This window comes from Cimex lectularius, unplaced genomic scaffold (assembly GCF_000648675.2).
Source record: "Cimex lectularius strain Harlan isolate CLEC.00 unplaced genomic scaffold, Clec_2.1 scaffold216, whole genome shotgun sequence".
In the NCBI taxonomy this organism is placed as follows: Eukaryota; Metazoa; Arthropoda; class Insecta; order Hemiptera; family Cimicidae; genus Cimex; species Cimex lectularius.
Window position 1 is genome coordinate 310,727 of NW_019392801.1, and position 19,971 is coordinate 330,697.

The window sequence follows — 19,971 nt, forward strand, 5'->3', positions numbered from 1 at the left end:
GGTGGAAAAGAATTTTCTTTATTTAAACGACTGTTCTTATACACTAGTCCCAGCTTCTATTTATAGAAATCTATCTACTATTGATAAAGCATCGATTGTGAATGGATGGTAGATGATCCATTATGTTCAAACCATCTACCAAAACTAGTAAAGTTATAATAAAACTGAAAAATGTACAGAAAATAAGAATAGGGAGTGAAACATAAATAAGTCGTATTGAGAAAAATTCTGAAATTTAATGGATACCCACAAAGAATTTGAATGCGCATACAGAATTATTAACCAAATTAATTTGTCAGCTGAAAACGCTGTACCAATTAATTTGTTTAAAGCAAAATAAATTGTAGCAATAATAAATAATATCAATAACTTAAAGCTAAAGAAAAATAAAACTTTAATTTTCTGGAATGAAAACAGCCTCCAAAATCACATCGCAAAAACAATCAATATTTATTAAACCTAACTTTTGACAACTGTAAAATACAAGAAAGCATGCGCAGAATCTAAAAAAGCTATAAGCAAAATGAAATTGATGGGGAAAGCTTTGCAAGATATGCAACCCTGTATTCAAAACCCAATAACAAATGACAGGATCCAGCATAAGATCTCTTTATAAAAACTCATCGTCATCAACTAAAAAACGTCAACAGCCCTAGAAATCCCTACGCTCCGTAACACCAGATTAGTATAGCAAAAATATACGGAAGAAAATAACATCCTGCTGATTAACGTATTTCAGTATAGCAGAACTTAAGATGGCGTTTAAAAGTAGCAACAGTTCTGCACTTGGTCTCGATAAAATCCACATATTTTAGTCATCGTAGTTGACTATATTAATTATTTCAATTAAGTATTCTTTTTATCTGTCTTGATTGAGATAACAGAATTAGTGTCATGGGCGTAATTTGAACCTTTGGTTCAATACACCTTTAACCACTTGAGGTATCATGACTTCGTTCCACATGGACAGCAACAAATCTTAGAGTAGTGGCATAATGAGCCGAAAGTCGTTCGAAACCTGCTCGTGACACTAACTTTTTCATCTAAACCAAGACCTTAGATAAGAATAATTAATTGAAATATTTAAAGAATTAGTAACTTAGCTAACAGCTCCCCGTGGCCACTTCATAAGTCGGCGAGTTCAAATCCTGATTACACGACATTTGAAAATTTGGCAAAAAGAAGGAAAATTCGAGGTTGAGAAGAGGAGTTGGTGTCTATGTAATTAATTGAATTAATATTAATTTTAGAATTATTATGATTCATAATATTAGAAAATTCACTGATTTCGTGGTCCGCTTGACCAATTAATACATTACAATTAATTAAGGTTTTTAGTTTAGATGAAAAAAAAGTTAATGGCACGAGCGGGATTCGAACCCACGATCTTCGGCTAGATACGCCGCTGCTCTACCACTTGAGCTATCGTGACCTCGATCCACTCTGACATCAACTTCCTATCAATTAAGAAATTAGTGAATTTAATGATTAAAATGAAGTACACTTCACTAAAGCTCTCCGTGGCCATTTCATTTGTCGTCGAGAATCCAATCCGATTACACGACATTTGAAAAATGGCAAAAAGGAGGGGAAACTCATAAAGTGGGGTTGAGATAGGAAGTTGATGTCCGAGTGGATCGAGGTCACGATAGTTCGAATCCCACTCGTGACACTAGCTTTTTTATTTCAACTAAAAACCTTAATTGTAATATATTAGAAAATTTGTACTCTTTAATCTAAAGCCTTGGTTGAGTTGAAAAAGCAAGTGTCAACAGGATTCGAACCCACGACTTTCGGTTCAATCTAGCCTCTGCTCTAACCCTCGACCTGTTATGACTTCAATCCATCCAGACACCAAATCTTCATCTCAACCTACAACCTTTCCAATTTTTACCTCTTTTTTTGCCATATTTTCAATTATGACTGATAAACACACATGTATTAGTAAAATTACACCCCAAAAACAATTTCACTTCCTAAATATATTTAACAAAATATGGGGATGTTTCCCCCCCTCCAATAGAAGGAATGCTTGGTCCTCCTCAGAGGAAACATTAACCTCATATAATAAAAAAAAAAAATTTTTTTTTGAGAGAATGATTAAAAATCGTACGGAATGGTGAGTAGAGGTTAAACATAAAATTCCATCTTGTTAGTCATTCCACAAAGGTAAACCCACTATACAGAACATCGTTAAGATCGTAACAGATATTTAACTAAGTCTAACTGCAAATAAATCTTGTTTAGCTGCTTTTTTAGACTTAGTTGGTACCTACAATAGTGTGACTCTCATTCTACTATTCTACCTATAAAAATTATGGCAATAGGCCATCATTCAAAGTTAGTTAGGATATCCCAAGTTAACAAAAAAATATAATATTGAACAGGAAATTTTTCTTGAAAGTAGGGGAAGAAACAGTCAGTCCATATTGTGTGCAAAAAGGACTACTTCAAGGCGGGAAGCTAAGCCCTATTTTTTTTTAATTTTTGTTCTTGATAATAACTTACCCCAGAAGTCAATATTTTATTTTATGTCTGTATACACAATTCATAAAGAAGTCAACATAGGGCAAGAGAAAGCAAGAAAACACGTCCTTGATCGAAGTCTGGCTGAGTGAAAACTGAATAAGCCTGTCTTGAAAAATCCCTCAACATTTTCGAGAAAAATAATGCTTCCATAAAAAGGAATAAAAAAATAAAATTGGGCGAAGACGTTAAGTTGAAAAAACACATAAAACGTTTAGGTACGAAGTCAGGAAAATATTTTAAAATCCTAAAATCTAACTACAGATGGGTCAATGCAAAAGTGACATTATTATTCTACAGAGCAACAATAAGAGCTATTTTATACGTGGATGGAGACTAACTAAGCGAGAGAATTAGGGTGACAAAGAAAAAGAAAAGCCAAAGGAGGAAAATAATACCAGTTTCAAAAGTCTCACACCATCGATTACTAGTCCTGAATTTTAATTATTATAATTTGGAATGCAGAAGTATTTATGCCTGGTCGGCCTCTATGCTCTATTTATGCCTCGCTGGGTTTGTCTGTCAGGCAAGATTGGAATTTCGCCATCTTCAGTGTTTATATGTTATAGGAATGTTCATACCCCTTGGTACCTATGGAATAAAGATTAATTGAGACTTGATCTTTTTTCTCCTCTCTTTCTCCTTCCCTCTCTCACACTTATAAATCCTAGAAAAACACAAAGCTGCAGCAGCGATTTCCTCGACCATGAAATCCAACACGGCACAGGAAAAATAAGCGAGCATAGGCCATCTTGGGCCAAGGGTTGGACCATCTATTAGCACAGTGTGTGGTGCCAAGCCCACATCCAATGTGCCGTGGTGCCTACTTTGGTGACCAATGCATTGGTGGTACCGACTGGACCTCAAGTCAGGTGAGTGGGGCTTTCGAGGAGGTGCTTGGCTACCAAAATATATTCAAAAACCTTAGTTTGATGGGTGGGTGAATTTGTTTTTGGTTTTGTTTATATTATTATTTTTTAATCTTAAAGCTTTATTTTATTTTATATATTACCAACTCCACAGTTCATATCTTCTCTATTGATAGGTTGAAAAATTCCAAATTCTCCGTGGTTGAAAACCTTTATTCAATTTAGTAAATTACATGGACGTTCGGGCTCCTGGACCATCATCAGAAACTAAACATGGAGAAATCTCATGGTATAATTACCAATTTTTTTAAATAAAAGTATTTATAGCTTTAGTTTTAATAATTTGTTGTTGGGTAAGGGATATTTGAAGAATAATTATTGTTATCTATGTTGTATTTTTTTTATATAAGTTTAATTTGTTTGTTTTAAGTTCAAACTGAGGTTGAAGTTCCAAAGGTTAATAAAATTTACTTTACAAAAATTCCCTTTTATTTTATTAAATTTTTTTCTAAAAACCTTAATATCCCTGGAAAAGAGCGTATGCAAGGAAGTCATTTTTCCAAATAGGTTTTTTTTGCTTTGTGTCACATCTAGCCACGGGGATACTCAATACTAACAAGGTGTAGGTTGTACTTTTTCAAACTGAAGAACAATCAGACTAGATTAAGTGATTTTTTATTTTAAAAAAGAGAGTAAATTTTGACGTAACAGTTTTATTGCAACCGGTTTATACAGAAAATCATTTTAATGATGGTACAGGGGGTAGTGGTGGACGGCGTGTCCGACTCTCTTGACTTCGGCATTGAAACCGTTGTGTTTGTCAGCGGTGTAATGGACTTCCCTGACAGTACCGTCGGGGTCTTTCAGCATGTAGAATCCCTTGACTTTGTCTCCTTCCCTGGTTTCGTGTTGGCTCTTGTAATCGCCCGTGTGCTTGTCCTCAACTTTGTACTCGTAGCTGTAATGAGGAGGAGCCTGGAAAAAACACAAAAATCACTGTAATTTCAAAACATTTTGAGTTTGTCCTCAGCGTACATAATAGTCGACGTGCTCGTGACGTTCTTCTCCACCGTAGAAAGCAGAAGCGACAGCCATGCAGGCAGCAAGAACAACGAATAATTTCATTTTTCCTTCAAGCTTGGATTGTCAGAACCAAATCGAGACTGATCTTGATGTGATTGAATTAGGCTTATATAGGCCTTTCCTTTCTCTCCTGCATAAATTTATTATTGCACCACCTAGTTTACGCCTCTTTGAGTCAGTTATCATATTTACTTCATCTTAGGCTGATTTACTAACTGTAAATTAATCAGGAAAAATTGAAACTTTCGAAATTACTTTAGAACTTGTTAGAGTTTTAAAGTGTTGTTAGTTCCAGTCATGATTTTTCATGATGATCTGTCCTAAAAGCAGCAGACAAGTGATTTTTACAACTCTCTCTGGAATCTAAGAAAATCAGCCTTTGCAAACTTTTTTCACAATCAAGTAACATGACATGATAGAGCAGTTGGTTGGTAGTTGTAAAGATTATCCACAATTCCCCAAGCCTAATTTTATTTTTTTGCTTGCCCCTTTGGCACCATATGACATTAAACAGTTGTTAAATTTTGTGTGAAAAGTTGATGATGCTTATGAAGAAGCATGCTTTAAGTCAGGTTGCAAGATTAAAAGCATTTTTTTATGTTTATGCGTGAGAAAAATATACTGCGATAAAGCATCGAAGCAAACAAGACAAGGAACCCAAGATATGCTCCCAACTAGTCATGGAGTGAAAATTGATTGGAATGCCTTCAGAGAAAAATCAGTTGAGTCTATCTCCCAAAAATGGTGGCGACCACCAACTTGAGCTTAGAAAATAAAATATTTAATTAAACCTATATCAAATTAAACAGCACTCCAACTTTCATAAAAAAAAAAAACCTATTTAGCAATACAAAGTCAGGCCATCGGAATTTGGAGATTTACTACTTGGAAGCAATATCTGAGCAAAGTTCAGCCACGCAACAGCTCGATGTGGAGGATTACCAAATGTTTTAAAAACCAGGGATGCCCAGAGGTATCCTGTGCTGAACCTTATATCTAAAGTCAGAAAATATATAAGCTCAGCCAAGAAAACAGAGCTTTTGCCCAAGCTTTGAAAACTGTACGAACAACTCAGGTCTAGGAATGCTTAGAAGCATTAGTAAGCCACAAAGTGAAACACTTACAAAGAACTAATTTCAAATGAAATAAAAACCACAATAAAAATGTTAATGAGAAAACTCCCGGTGATAAAAATATTAATATGCTCGAAACTTCATCCAACAAAGCACTAGTGTTTTTGATCTGAATTCAATGGCCTCCTATGCCTAGAATACTTTGCAAAAATTTTCCAAAGGTAGAAACGCTGCATGAGCCCGGAAAATACAGATTCCCAGAACTATAGGCCTATAAGTAAAGTCTGAAAAAGTAATCAACATCGCCTGAGAAAATTTATGATTTGGAATGCCACCTTGATGCCGGGACAGTTTGGTGATCCAAACTATCCGATCCTTTAGGAATTAACATTAATACTGATAAAATCCCATTTTAACCTTAAATTAAAGCACATATTTTGAAAATACAAGATAGAAAATAAACATTTCGTTGACATGTATGTACTTTAGTAGAATAAATTAGTTGAAAAAATATTACATTCTCCACTATATGCTTACTGCCCCAATAAGAAGATACAATTTCCTCGAATTCAAATAAAGCCCATCACAGACCCAGCTTTGCAGGTTAGAATGTGACTTGCAATTTCAATAAAAAAAAACCACACTAGGGTAATATTACTAGACAACAATAAAGCTCTTGATGTATGGCATAATGGAATATCTAAGATGATTGACTGCAAGTTCTCAAATTAACTAACTAAAATGATAGTATCCTACTTAAAAAATAGGAATTTGGATATGGCAACTCGTCAACCTCTCGATCTCAGGGGTATTTCAAGGAAATGTACTAGGCTCTCCAGAATATTCTTGTTATATTTAAACAATGTCCCTGTGTCAAGTGTTGTAGCATATTGGCTGATGATGCAGCGCTCATGGTATTCCTGGTGGTAAGAAACGGATTAAACAAAATTAAGAAAATAGATAAGCTTTTCGGCAAATGGAAAATAAGGATCAACCCAATACGGTGGATTTTTTTTTTTTCATGAAACAAATTGGGCAAAAATTTCAGGGTAGATGTGATATCCTGGTCAACATCAGTCAAGTATGTTGATATATGGTTGGATAATAATCTAAACTTTACAACTTACATGGACTTACTTTATCATAAACAAAGGAAAAAAGTGTATAAATTTCATTCCTGATGTTCTTTCCTAAAAGAAATTCTTTTCTCAATGAAATAAACATTTTGTCAAACTCGTATAGGACTTAGTTCTTTTCATAATTAAAATCTAGCATGTAATATGATAAAGACAGCTAATAGTATTTTTACTGTACTCTTCAGCTTGTAAAATAATTTAATATAATGAATGCAAAGTTGAATGAATATGAAGTAACTGAGTCAAAGAGGCGTAAACTATGCTGTTATGCAGTAAACTAAGGCAGGAGGGAAGGGAAAGGCCTATATAAGCCTAATTTTATCAAATCGAATTCAGTCTTGATTTGGTTCTGAAAATCCGAGATTGAAGAAAAAATGAAATTATTCGTTGTTCTTGCTGCCTGCATGGCTGTCGCTTCTGCTCTCTACGATGGAGAAGAACGTCACGAACACGTCGACTACTATGTACGCAGAGGACAACCTCAAAATTTTTTGAAATTACAATGATTTTTGTGTTTTTTCCAGGCTCCACCTCATTACAGCTATGAGTACAAAGTTGAGGACAAGCACACAGGCGATTACAAGAGCCAACATGAAACCAGGGAAGGAGACAAAGTCAAGGGATTCTACATGCTGAAAGAACCCGACGGTACTGTCAGGGAAGTCCATTACACCGCTGACAAACACAACGGTTTCAATGCCGAAGTCAAGAGGGTCGGACACGCCGTCCACCACTACCCCCTGTACCATCATTAAAAAGATTTTCTGTATAAACTGGTTGCAATAAAACTGTGATATGTCAAAATTTTCTCTCTTTTTTTAATCAAAAATCACTTAATCTAGTTCCATTGTCCTTCAGTTTGAAAAAGTACATTGCACCTTGTATTGAGTATCCCCATGGCTAGTTGTGATGACATAAAGCAAAAAAACCTTGTCTTTCCACTTAAAAATATGGAGAGGCCCAACTATTTGGAAAAATGCTAATGGAAGCCAATATGCTACGTCAGTTGACCTAGGGACATCGTTTAAATATAACAAGACTATTCTGAAAAGCCTAGTACAGATCCCTGAAATACCCTGAGATCAAGTGGTTGACGAGTTGCCATTTCCAAATTCTTATTTTTTATATAGAATACTATCATTTTAATAAGATAGTTGGAGAACCTGCAGTCAATCATCTTCCATATTATTCCATTACGCCATACATCAAGAGCTTTATTGTTGTCTAGTAATATTATCCCAGTATGGTTTTTTTTATGGAAATTGCAAGTCACATTCTAATCTGCAAAGCTGGGCCTGTGTTGGTCTTTATTTGAATTCGGGGAAATTATATCTTCCTGTCGGGGCAGTAAGCATATGGTGGAGAATGTAATATTTATTCTACTAAAGTACGTACATGCCAGCGAAATGTTTATTTTCTATCTTGTATTTTCAAAATGTGCTTTAATTTAAGGGTAAAATGGGATTTTATCAGTATTTCTGTTAATTCCTAAAGGAGTAGATACAGTTTAGACCATCAAACTGTTCCAGCATCAAGGTGGCATTTCAATCCATAAATTTTCTCATGCAGATGTCGATTACTTTTTCAGACTTTACTTACAGCACTCAGAAAACTTATAGGCCTATAGTTCTGGGGATTCCAGGCTCACACAGCATTACTACCTTTGAAAAATTTTTGCCATTGAATTCAGATCAAAAACACTAAGTGCTTTCTTGGATGAAGTTTTGAGCATTCTGTTATTAATATTTTTGGCACCAGGAGTTTTCTCATTAACAGTTTTATTATGGTTTTTATTTCATTTGAAATTAGTTCTTTGAGCTGTCTCACAGAAGTGTTTCACTTTGTGGCTTACTAATGCTTCTAAGCATTCCTAGACCTGAGTTGTTCGTACAGTTTTCAAGGCTTGGGCAAAAGCTCTGTTTTCTTGGCTGAGCTTATATATTTTCTGACTTTAGATAGTAAGGTTCAGCACAGGATACCTCTGGGCATCCCGGGTTTTTAAAACATTTGGTAATCCTCCACATCGAGCTGTTGCGTGGCTGAACTTTGCTCAGATATTGCTTCCAAGTAGTATTTCTCCAAATTCCAATGGCCTTTTTATTGTTATAAGTTTTTTTTTATGAAAGTTGGAGTGCCGTTTTTGATATAGGTTTAATTAAATATTTTATATCTAAGCTCAAGTTGGTGGTCTATTTGCACTTTTTCAGACTATTTGCACTCAATATATACCCATTCTTCAGTAAACGATTTTAGAAGAGCTTCAGACAGAAAAGTCAACCATTTTTCGGAGATAGACTCAACTGATTTTTCTCTAAAGGTATTCCAATCAATTTTCGCTCCATGACTAGTTGGGAGCATATCTTGGGTTCCTTGTCTTGTTTGCTTCGATGCTTTATCACAGTATATTTTTCTCATGCATAAACATAAAAAAATGCTTTTAATCTTGTAACCTGACTTAAAGCATGCTTCTTCATAGGCATCATTAAGTTTTCAAACAAAACAAAAACTCGTTCTTAATCTAACAACCTAATACCAAAATGTAGTAAACCACTCATGAAATTTAATTCAGAAGTGCAAAATTTGTGATAATTTCGATCAAAAATAGTCTTACACGTGTTACAGTTTCCTCTTGATTCAACAAGACGGGCCCAACTCTGAATTTTTTTTATTAGGAACAGAGCCCCAGAGGTCTTGATCGAACCTGAATGCAAACCGATCAGGTCCTTTTTTTACAATAAAATTTTATGCGTTTTAAAATAATTTATTAATTACACAAGAAAATAATAATTAAAATAAATTAATTTTAAAAGAAACAAAACTTTTTAAATATTAATAAACAATAATTTCATGCAATCCAAGATGATTTGGCACCAGGGTGGATTGATACTATTTACGGTCAATCCGTTCTGAACCAAAGCACTAGTTTTTAGTGATTACAACACTTTTTAAACTCTTTTCAGGATCTCACACTGCTTTATGTTTCTTATCTACACGGAAAGGACTTGTCCACTTCTAGACTGACTGTCTTTACCCTAATTGTGGAGATCCTATTTTATTTTCCCTCTACGAATAATTACAAAATTTAAATCACAATTGAAATGTGCCATGCATATCTTCTATATGTTTATATCACTCAGACTTTCCTTTTCTTTGGATTCGAACCCACGACTTTCGGCATAGTACGCTGCTGCTCTAGAAACCCTGAACTGGAACCCTACATACATACAAAGTTTTTTTTTTTCACAATCACCCTGGGGGTGTATTTCTTGAATAGTTATAAAAACCAAAGGATGGTTCTTTTTTATTTTTATAGCAATCTACCCAAAAACGCTGTAAAATTAGATATTCACATAGTTGATTTGAGCAAGTAGAAAGACAAAAATATTAAAAAACAAAAATTTCAACTTTCAAAACAATTTGTTTAAAACATTAAAAAGTGGCAGATACATGACTGATATTTTGGAGTGTAGAATCACCAAAAAAAAATTGATCGGTGACCCACCAACCTGGTCGTACCCTTGACAGTAGAATATATTAAAAGAAGAAGAATAAGCCCATTGCTACATCTATTCTGAAATGGCTTTTTCAAGAAGACTGAAGAAGTTTATCAATCAAACTAGCCGAAGGTCGTGGGTTCGAATCCCGCTCGTGACACTGACTTTTTTTTACTNGTAATCGCCCGTGTGCTTGTCCTCAACTTTGTACTCGAAGCTGTAATGAGGAGGAGCCTGGAAAAAAAAAAAAAAAAAAAAGTCACTGTAATTTCAAAAAATGTTGATGTCCAAAGCGTACATAGTAGTCGACGTGTTCATGACGTTCTTCTCCACCGTAGAGAGCAGAAGCGACAGCCATGCAGGCAGCAAGAACAACGAATAATTTCATTTTTCCTTCAAGCTTGGATTGTCAGAACCAAATCAAGACTGACTTCAATGTGAGCAAATCTGGCTTATATAGTCATTTCTCTCTCTCTTCCTTTTCCTCCCCCTTTTTTAATTGTATTATTGCGTTTCCTTATAGTTTACGCCTCCTTGACTTTCTAATTATTCATCCAATAACAATTATTCATATCATATTTGATTTTTTATAAAAACTGTCAATAAAAGATGATACGTAAACTTTTACTCGAAGACGAGTTGAGTGTCACAATTGACTACATTAGCTTGAATTGTCATTCAATGATCAATGATGCTGAAATATTAAAAAATGCAAGACAAGTTTCATAAGGTTCCACTGTCATGATTTCCACATGATTTCTCAGTAGCTATATAGCGTGTCAATATATGAATGAAATTATCTTAAAAAAAAAAAAAAATCTTAGCCTCCCATGTATCAACACCTTTATACGTGTTTTTTAGGGTTTTAACTTAAGAACGACTGGATTTTTCTTATATGATGTATTTTATTGCAGCTGGTTTATGCAGAAAATCATTAATGATGGTACAGGGGGTAGTGGTGGACGGCATGTCCGACCCTCGTCTTCGGCATTGAAACCAAAAAAAAATGTTAGCCTACCAAGATGAATGATTGTGTCAATTAAATTGCCAAGATTTGTTGTGTCAACTTTCTTCCTTCGCAGCGGTGGAATAAAACAAACTTAATAGAAGACTTCATAAATTACCCCAAAATTCTGAAATATGTTATTTTCAGAGAAGAATCGTTATCGGTGGGTAGAAATTGTGCGAGTATCATCTAGGCTATTTATAATTTCAAATGTGAAAGGAGAGCAAAATGAATTAATAAAATAACAGCAGCTTTAATAATTGAAATAAATAAATAACTTTCCTTTAGCTCCAGACAACCTTTATAAACTTGGCAAAACCGAAAAAAAATAAGGATTTTTATTATTGTATTTATTGCTATCTGTACAAGATAAGATCATATATATCTTATACAACATCATGTATATCTGAAGATATACTTTGAGCAAGTGGGGAGAGAATTCTCTTTTATTAAGTTGGGGGGGGTTAAGTGAGGAGGTGAGGAGGTCACATAGCCATCGGGTTTTAGATGGTGTTACGGTTCCTCGCCGGTCCGTTGGCANGTCTCTTCAGAATTTAAAAAAAAAAAAAAAAAAACCAGAAACCAATCTTATAACTTAAAAGCTCAAACCTCGTGTATGTCCTTTTTCTTGTCGTTCCAGAACGGTTCTCCCCTCGCACACGCAAACCCTCCACTCCATGACGATGAGAAAAGTCCCAAAAATAATAAAATAATACACTGTCACGTTTTACTTTTTCGCCTCGCTCGTCCACACCGACCAGTCTCAGCTCAAGGCCTCCTTGTTCACTCCCGTCGGACCCCACTCCTCACCAGCGTCCCCGCTGAGCCCTGGCTGGGCTTCCTTCATCTTCCAAATGCCGCCCGCACGTCTTCGGCCTCTTCCAGACCTCGCTCAATTTTGCCGAGGGCACCCTCGCCTCTGCCCGAGTCTGGTCACCCCAGTGCAAAAAAATAATTTTTTTCCTCTCGTGACTAACAATGGTTTGGTGGATTATAAAGGTGGGACATTGAGGAAAGAGTTTGGGCTAGTGGGTTAGGACGGAGAGTTTAGAGTGGAATTTGAGGAAGCGTGTTCCGATCAGATTCTTCACAAATCCTTAAGATCTTTATGTATCATTACATTGGTCACGTAAGAGGGAGAGTTGAGAAATGGCCATCCAATACAAATTACATCGGTTGCAAGATCTTAAAAAGTCAATGACGTTAACTAAAAAAAGTAGTAAAAACCTTGATTTTTTTTCATACTGCACTTCTTCAGAGTCTTGTCAGAGTCAATGCGTGATCCTAAAGCTGCTCAAATGGCTTCATCAAAGAAGAATTTAATAACAGTAATCATGGATATTCTCTCAACTACAACAAATAAAGCTGACATTTATTTAAAACTATCAAGGATTGCAAGAGAAAGACAGAGATGAATAAGTAATAAAAATAAATAATGCACATTATAGCAGAATTTGTTATTAAATTTAAACTAAGCATAATTTAATAATAAAGTTTTAACATTCAGCTCTATTTTAAGATATTGCAGTAATTGCAGATTTATAGGTAATAATTTATAAAATATTTCCAAAGAAAATGGTCCACGAATAAAAGGATTTTTACAAGGTTTTAACGGCGCCTCGACCTACAGTAACGCAATATTTACAAGTCGTGCGGGTTTAGTGTACTATAAAAATAATGCTATTTTTTAAATAAAACAAGATTAACAAAAAATTAAATACATAATCGAATGTTATTATTAAATTATAATATAATANATAATGTACAAATTAATATATAATTAAATATAATATCAACTTTGGGAAATAAATTATAGAAGAAATTATGCTTTACAAAATAATGGGAATCAAATAAATAGAAATTACAACCCACCAAATAGACAATCATATTGACCAATTAATAATAATTATTGGACAAATAATAATATGAACGCGTATCAGAATTATCCTAACAAAAGACGGCCTTTCGTAAAAAAATTAAATAGGACAGAAAATTTTAATCGTATTTGGGATCAAAGACGTCATACTGAATACCACGGCAGAATTTTTCCGAAATCTTATAATACGAAGTATTGTTGCTCTTGCATAAAACAAAGCGTTTGTGATTTGGATTATCTTACAGACTGTACCGGTAGTGAATCTCGGCGAGGTTTAGGCCTAGAGATTCCCATAGAGAGGTTAATCAGAAAAACAAATTCTATCCGAACCGATCCGATATTTTAACCAAATTAAACATAAACCGTTGAAATTCGAAGATCATTATAAAAATTAAAAAAAAAAACTCAAATTTTATAAGACCAATCAAAAAGGGATTATTGAGAAATCGGGTAAGTCCCAACAGAAGAGGGCCGTTGAATCCCAACATGGACACTCGGGAATCCTAGGACAAGTCCACGGCAAACAACATCAATTTCTCCAAATTCCCGTCAAAAGTTTACACTCCGACAAGAATAAAAAAAATCCAATTAATAATTTAAAATCTCAAAATTTAAATTCTAACAGGGAAATGTTTAAGAAATTCATACAAAAATTAGATTTATTAGAATCAAAGTATTTACAGAAAGAGGTACCACAATGTTCAGACATTGCGTTGTCAACAAATTTTGAAAATCCTAATGTATCAGTGGGAATCATAACAGTTACTTTACAAAAGGTTCTATCCGCCAAAACACATTGATTCGGGAGCTTCTCGATCTTCAATTTCGGAACGTTTATTTCTCAATTTACTTAAATTGGGACTTATCAATCTAAAAAAGCTAGAAGAAACTAATCTTAAGTTAGTTTCTGTAAACGGGTCCATGGTAGAACCATCTAAAAAAAAATCAATTAAAAATAACTATTGGGATCTACAGTTGGAATTTTGACTTCCTAGTTATAAAAAATTTGCCTATCTCAGTAATACTTGGTTACGAGTTTCAAAAACAAACACAATTAGTTTACCTTTTTTTTTAATAAATCCAAATTTAAAGTTTTAACAATCAGCTCTATTTTAAGATACTGCAGTAATTACAGATTTATATACATATGTCACATTTGCATTTATTTCAATGTGATAATGTTATGATTTAGATGCCGTGATTAGGCCTAGAGTAAAAAATAAAAGAGATTGGGAAGAGACAGTCGAGGAGAGGTGAACAAGCCCGTTCCGGGTAGATGATAGACAAGAGAAGTGTGTGGTCCTCAAAAGTGTTGTATTCCCTAAAATAGAGTGCTTCGGTCCACAGCGGATTGACTGTAGATAGTGAGTACATATCCACCCTTGTTCTAAATGGTCTGGCAAATTCTTTGCAGGAAATGATTGTTTATTTAAATTTAAAAAAAATTTGTTAGTTAAACTTTTAAAAGGAAATGTATTAATTTTAATTATTATTTTCTTGTGCGTTTAATAAACTGTTTTCAAACTTTAATTAAATTTTATTATACAAGGCACCCTGATCAGCTGTATTCAGGTTCAATTAAGACCTATGGGGCTCTGTTTCTCACAAAAAGGATTCAGAGTTGGGCCCGTCTTGAGAACAGATCGTGACACATATAATATAATAATAATGATATTTTTTAAATATTTTTCCCATAAAATTTTTAATTTGGGAGGAGTAAGTGGATAATTAATTTGTTTTCTTTCAATTTTTGCCCTGTCGATTAGTTTTACTTCCCCCTTTCAATAAAGGTGTAAGTCCTAATTGTTCAGTTAATACGTCTGGCTATGTTCTTTCAAATTTTTCTAGATCGGAGTGAATGGTGTTTAACCTGTTCTCTTCAGTGTTCATTTTTTCATCTACTAAGGAGTAGTTTTTATCAAAATTAATGAGAATAATCCTTTTGCCGGGTTTACGGAGGCGTGTGAGAATTTCAAAAAATCAATCCTCAGAATATATCGACAGGCAAATTCAGAACGATATAAAATGTATATTCTCATGGATAGTCCTCAATCTTTAGATTTAATTTCACTTTATTTAGCATCAATACCTTCTCTGAGTTCCTGACTGTTATGTTTATAGACCATTTTAATATTGGTTCCTCAGACTCGGTTTAATTATATTAACAAAATTCCCACTAATACGGCTTATATTACCCCGTGAATCCAATAAAGCTGCAGTCCTGATTTTATTAATTCATACATTAATGTCACTCCTTATATTCTTTTTATTTGTTGCCTGTAAAAATTTTACATTATTACCAGAACACCATTCACTCTTCCTTATTAGTTTTTTTTAAAGGATTTTGTTCTTTCTTTTTCTCATTACAAAGTAGATTATTATGCTTTACATAAATTATATATTATTATTATATAAGGATGCTAAATTTTTAGTGTTTCCCAATTTTTTTTTAATAAATCCCCAATAATTTAAAGTTTCAACAACAAGCTCTATTTTAAGATATTGCAGTAATTACAGATTTATAGATAATAATAATCATAATAATAATTGATATACTTACTGACATAAATTACCTATTTATAGAATATTTCCAAGAAAAATGGTCCTCGAATAAAAGGATTTTTACAAGGCTTTAACGGCGCCTTGACATACAGTAACGCAATATTCACAAGTCGTGCGGGTTTAGTGTACTATAAAAAAAATAATGTTTAATAATTCTTTTGCAGAGGTTATATCAACCCTCGGGGTGTCGGTGTTTTTGAAAAAAGCCCATTTGTATGTCGGGTTCGAATACAAGGCCGCTAGATTCGAACCTCGGAGTGCTGTGTCAACGCCTAAACCGTTGCGGCCACCGATGCCCGTAACAATGCTGTTGTTAAAAATAAAACAAGTTTAACCCAAAAGAAAAAATTATATACAGAATAAATTATATTTTTACTTGTTTAATTCAATTCAGAAAAGTCACGTTTAAAAAAAAGTCTTTTCATGTATCCTGACACACTTAAAAAATTATGATGATTCCTAGGAATGATTAATTTAAACCATTGTTTTATACCAAAAACAGCGACAATACAGGCACTGCTTAATGAAAAGTTAAAATGGCCAAGTTCATAGAAACAATCAATTCACTGGACCCGATTTACTTCCTTTTTTTTTTTAATACACCCAAAACCAAGCCTGATGTCGGATGCATCAAATAGCAATAGGGGTGACCCTTCAGGCCACAAATATTGTGAGAGCGAACATCCAGAAATGTGGTAGCCACCTTATTAAGTAAAGAAACAATCACTCGACCTTACTAATTTAGCAGAACGATAATCTCAAGATCCAAAATTGAATGGACCAAATTTATCTACTCCGACACTTATACGAATCCTCTAAGATCCTACATTCCACGAGGATATCGCAAACTATTTTTTGACTGTCTTCGTAACTAGGTCATCCTGGGATGTGAGACACAACCACATACGCAGTCTATAGCAGGGAACACACTTACCCAATGCTATGCGATATGACTTGATGCTACCTGACGCCTTGTCACGTTTTGGTAGGGTGTGCACATTTATGCAACGACAAGCGTCAACTTTTGTTCTTAATGCATTATTTTGAGCAAAATCATGTAATAAATTGTTAGTTATATTTTATGAGCAGAACCATGTAATAAAAGTTAAAGTAATTTTTTTTTTTTTTTTTTTTTTAAGTCAGGGGACCGTGGTAGCCGAGTGGTTAGCATGAGAGACTCTTCCGCCACGGTCGTGGGTTCGATTCCCACTGTCACCTCTGGCCCTTTTTTCCCGATAACCCCCAATTTGAACACAAGAATTCGTACTATGGCTAATATGCAAGATCATAAGGCCAATTAAAAAAAAAAGTCAATTGTTTTAAATAAAGTTATTCCGGTGTTTTGATAAATTTTCTGCTTAATCATCATAATTAAATAATTTTTATAAAAACTCTTGAATTTTTGATCTCGCTTAATTTGGTTTATACTAAATTAAGCATGTTGTAATTAAATGACAAAATTACATATACATAGTTCAAAATAAACTACAAAAAATATGGGTGTCTGGTTTCTTTTGTCTTCGACTGTTCTCAATGCTACCCGACGAAAATCTGGACAGTGGGGATCGCGTAGCGTAGAGTAGGGAGTGTTGCTTGGCGTCGGGCAGATGTGCGTGGGAGTATACAATCTTATGGAAAATTGGACATTGGATTTGCATCAGATGGCTTCAGGTCATGTCGAGTAGTGTTGCATCGGTGTGTTCCCCGCTTATGAGAAAAACTGAAAAAATTACTCATGTCATAACAACTAGACATGTCCATTCACCTGCTGGATCATTCTCAACACAAACTCTCACCGTAGTAAACAGATTCTCACAATTTCCAGAGGTTCTCCCTCTAAAGGTCATCAGGGTACAAACTGTCCTGTATGGACTCTTTCTCTGTTTGGACCTTCCTGACTGAAGAACACAGTTTGAATCAGAACTTTTCACATATCTGACACGACTTTATTCTTTAACTGTTGACAAACTAATAAAGACACTAGGGGGTGTCGGTGGCCGCAACGGTTTAGGCACTCATCACTGTAAGGTAAAGGTCCCGGGTTCGAACCCGACATACTTACAAATGGGCTTTTTTCAACAAAACACCTGATATAACCTCTGCTATTGTGGGCCCTCATAAAAAAAAAAGATTAAAAAAAAGATAAAAATCTCATTTTGCATTGTTTCAACTGCAGTCCTGTATACTTAGGGTTCAATAAAATATAATTGACCTTATGACGAAACTTCACCTTACGTGGAAACAAATCCTACATGAATCGTAAATCTGTCCTTGTATTTTGTAAACAATAAGGTTCAAATAATTCCTGTCCTCGTGGCAAAAAAAGAGGCAAATACCAAAAGTTACTTTTGCCTTGAAAATGGTTATGTTTGTCTTGTAAAAAGTTACTAACTACTAGTGGACATTTCGTTGCATAATGTGCACACCCTACCAAAACGTGACAAGGCGTCAGGTAACATCAAGTCATATCGCATAGCATTGGGTAAGTGTGTTTCTGGCTCAACATATGAATTTTTGATCTCGCTTAATTTGGTTTATACTAAATTAAGCATGTTGTAATTAAATGACAAAATTACATATACATAGTTCAAAATAAACTACAAAAAATATGGGTGTCTGGTTTCTTTTGTCTTCGACTGTTCTCAATGCTACCCGACGAAAATCTGGACAGTGGGGATCGCGTAGCGTAGAGTAGGGAGTGTTGCTTGGCGTCGGGCAGATGTGCGTGGGAGTATACAATCTTATGGAAAATTGGACATTGGATTTGCATCAGATGGCTTCAGGTCATGTCGAGTAGTGTTGCATCGGTGTGTTCCCCGCTTATGAGAAAAACTGAAAAAATTACTCATGTCATAACAACTAGACATGTCCATTCACCTGCTGGATCATTCTCAACACAAACTCTCACCGTAGTAAACAGATTCTCACAATTTCCAGAGGTTCTCCCTCTAAAGGTCATCAGGGTACAAACTGTCCTGTATGGACTCTTTCTCTGTTTGGACCTTCCTGACTGAAGAACACAGTTTGAATCAGAACTTTTCACATATCTGACACGACTTTATTCTTTAACTGTTGACAAACTAATAAAGACACTAGGGGGTGTCGGTGGCCGCAACGGTTTAGGCACTCATCACTGTAAGGTAAAGGTCCCGGGTTCGAACCCGACATACTTACAAATGGGCTTTTTTCAACAAAACACCTGATATAACCTCTGCTATTGTGGGCCCTCATAAAAAAAAAAGATTAAAAAAAAGATAAAAATCTCATTTTGCATTGTTTCAACTGCAGTCCTGTATACTTAGGGTTCAATAAAATATAATTGACCTTATGACGAAACTTCACCTTACGTGGAAACAAATCCTACATGAATCGCGAATCTGTCCTTGTATTTTGTAAACAGTAAGGTTCAACTAATTCCTGCCCTCGTGGCAAAAAGGCAAATGCCAAAAGTTACTTGCTTGAAAATGGTTATGTTTGTCTTGTAAAAAGTTACTAAGTACTAATGGGCAAAACCTAAATTTAACTAGTTTTGTGTATATATTGACCAGGTTCATATGTAAACATAAAAAATAAAGAATGCGTTAAGGGTATTCGCTAGAGTTTGAATTTAAGAACAAGAGAATTTTTATCATTCATTTTAATGCAGCCAGTTTATACAGAAAATCAGTAATGATGGTACAGGGGGTAGTGGTGGACGGCGTGTCCGACCCTCTTGACTTCGGCGTTGAAACCGTTGTGTTTGTCAGCGGTGTAATGGACTTCCCTGACAGTACCGTCGGGGTCTTTCAGCATGTAGAATCCCTTGACTTTGTCTCCTTCCCTGGTTTCGTGTTGGCTCTTGTAATCACCTGTGTGCTTGTCCTCAACTTTGTACTCGAAGCTGTAATGAGGAGGAGCCTGGAAAAAAACACAAAAGTCACTAATTTCAAAAAATGTTGATGTCCTCAGCATACATAGTAGTCGACGTGTTCATGATGACCCTCTTCTCCGCCGTAGAGAGCAGAAGCGACAGCCATGCAGGCAGCAAGAACGATGAATAATTTCATTTTTTCTTCAAGCTTGGATTGTCAGAACCAAATCAAGACTGACTTCAATGTGAGCGAATCTGGCTTATATAGTCATTTCCCTTCCCTCCAGTCTTAATCTGAATATTACATTACCAAATGCTTTACGCCTCTTTGATTCAGTTACTTCATATTCATTTTGACCAATCTTTTACTAACACAATGATTTCTTCTATTGTAATTTTTTTGTTTTTCATTTTTACCAATTAAGGTAATTGGGTAGGTTTGGAAAATAAAATAAATGTATGTATGTTTACAAAAAAAAAAAAAAAAAAAAGAAAG

General features: G+C 34.8%; 3 protein-coding genes across 4 annotated transcripts; 1 reads left to right on the forward strand and 2 right to left on the reverse strand.

The window, feature by feature from the left end:
• Nucleotides 1-3,818: 3,818 nt before the first annotated feature.
• LOC106669243 (adult-specific cuticular protein ACP-20-like) lies at nucleotides 3,819-10,617 on the reverse strand. 2 transcript variants are annotated; one of them, XM_014398580.2, is made up of 2 exons: nucleotides 10,480-10,617; nucleotides 3,819-4,370 (listed from the first exon to the last, which is right to left on the reverse strand). In XM_014398580.2, exons 1-2 carry the CDS (start codon nucleotides 10,567-10,569, stop codon nucleotides 4,140-4,142), a joined length of 321 nt encoding a protein of 106 aa, XP_014254066.1. In that variant the 5' UTR covers nucleotides 10,570-10,617; the 3' UTR covers nucleotides 3,819-4,139. The 2 variants fall into 2 exon arrangements, with proteins under 2 accessions (XP_014254066.1, XP_014254065.1); XM_014398579.2 differs by lacking the exon at nucleotides 10,480-10,617 and adding an exon at nucleotides 4,431-5,927 and having other exon boundaries at nucleotides 3,875-4,370.
• On the forward strand, nucleotides 7,047-7,494 carry LOC106669244 (adult-specific cuticular protein ACP-20-like). Its single transcript, XM_014398581.2, has 2 exons — nucleotides 7,047-7,151; nucleotides 7,212-7,494. The coding sequence occupies exons 1-2, from the start codon at nucleotides 7,062-7,064 to the stop codon at nucleotides 7,440-7,442; spliced, it is 321 nt and encodes a 106-aa protein (XP_014254067.1). The 5' UTR covers nucleotides 7,047-7,061; the 3' UTR covers nucleotides 7,443-7,494.
• An 8,614-nt stretch (nucleotides 10,618-19,231) lies between the features above and the next one.
• LOC106669225 (adult-specific cuticular protein ACP-20-like) lies at nucleotides 19,232-19,854 on the reverse strand. The gene is made up of 2 exons (XM_014398544.2): nucleotides 19,579-19,854; nucleotides 19,232-19,522 (listed from the first exon to the last, which is right to left on the reverse strand). Exons 1-2 carry the CDS (start codon nucleotides 19,669-19,671, stop codon nucleotides 19,289-19,291), a joined length of 327 nt encoding a protein of 108 aa, XP_014254030.1. The 5' UTR covers nucleotides 19,672-19,854; the 3' UTR covers nucleotides 19,232-19,288.
• Nucleotides 19,855-19,971: the final 117 nt, after the last annotated feature.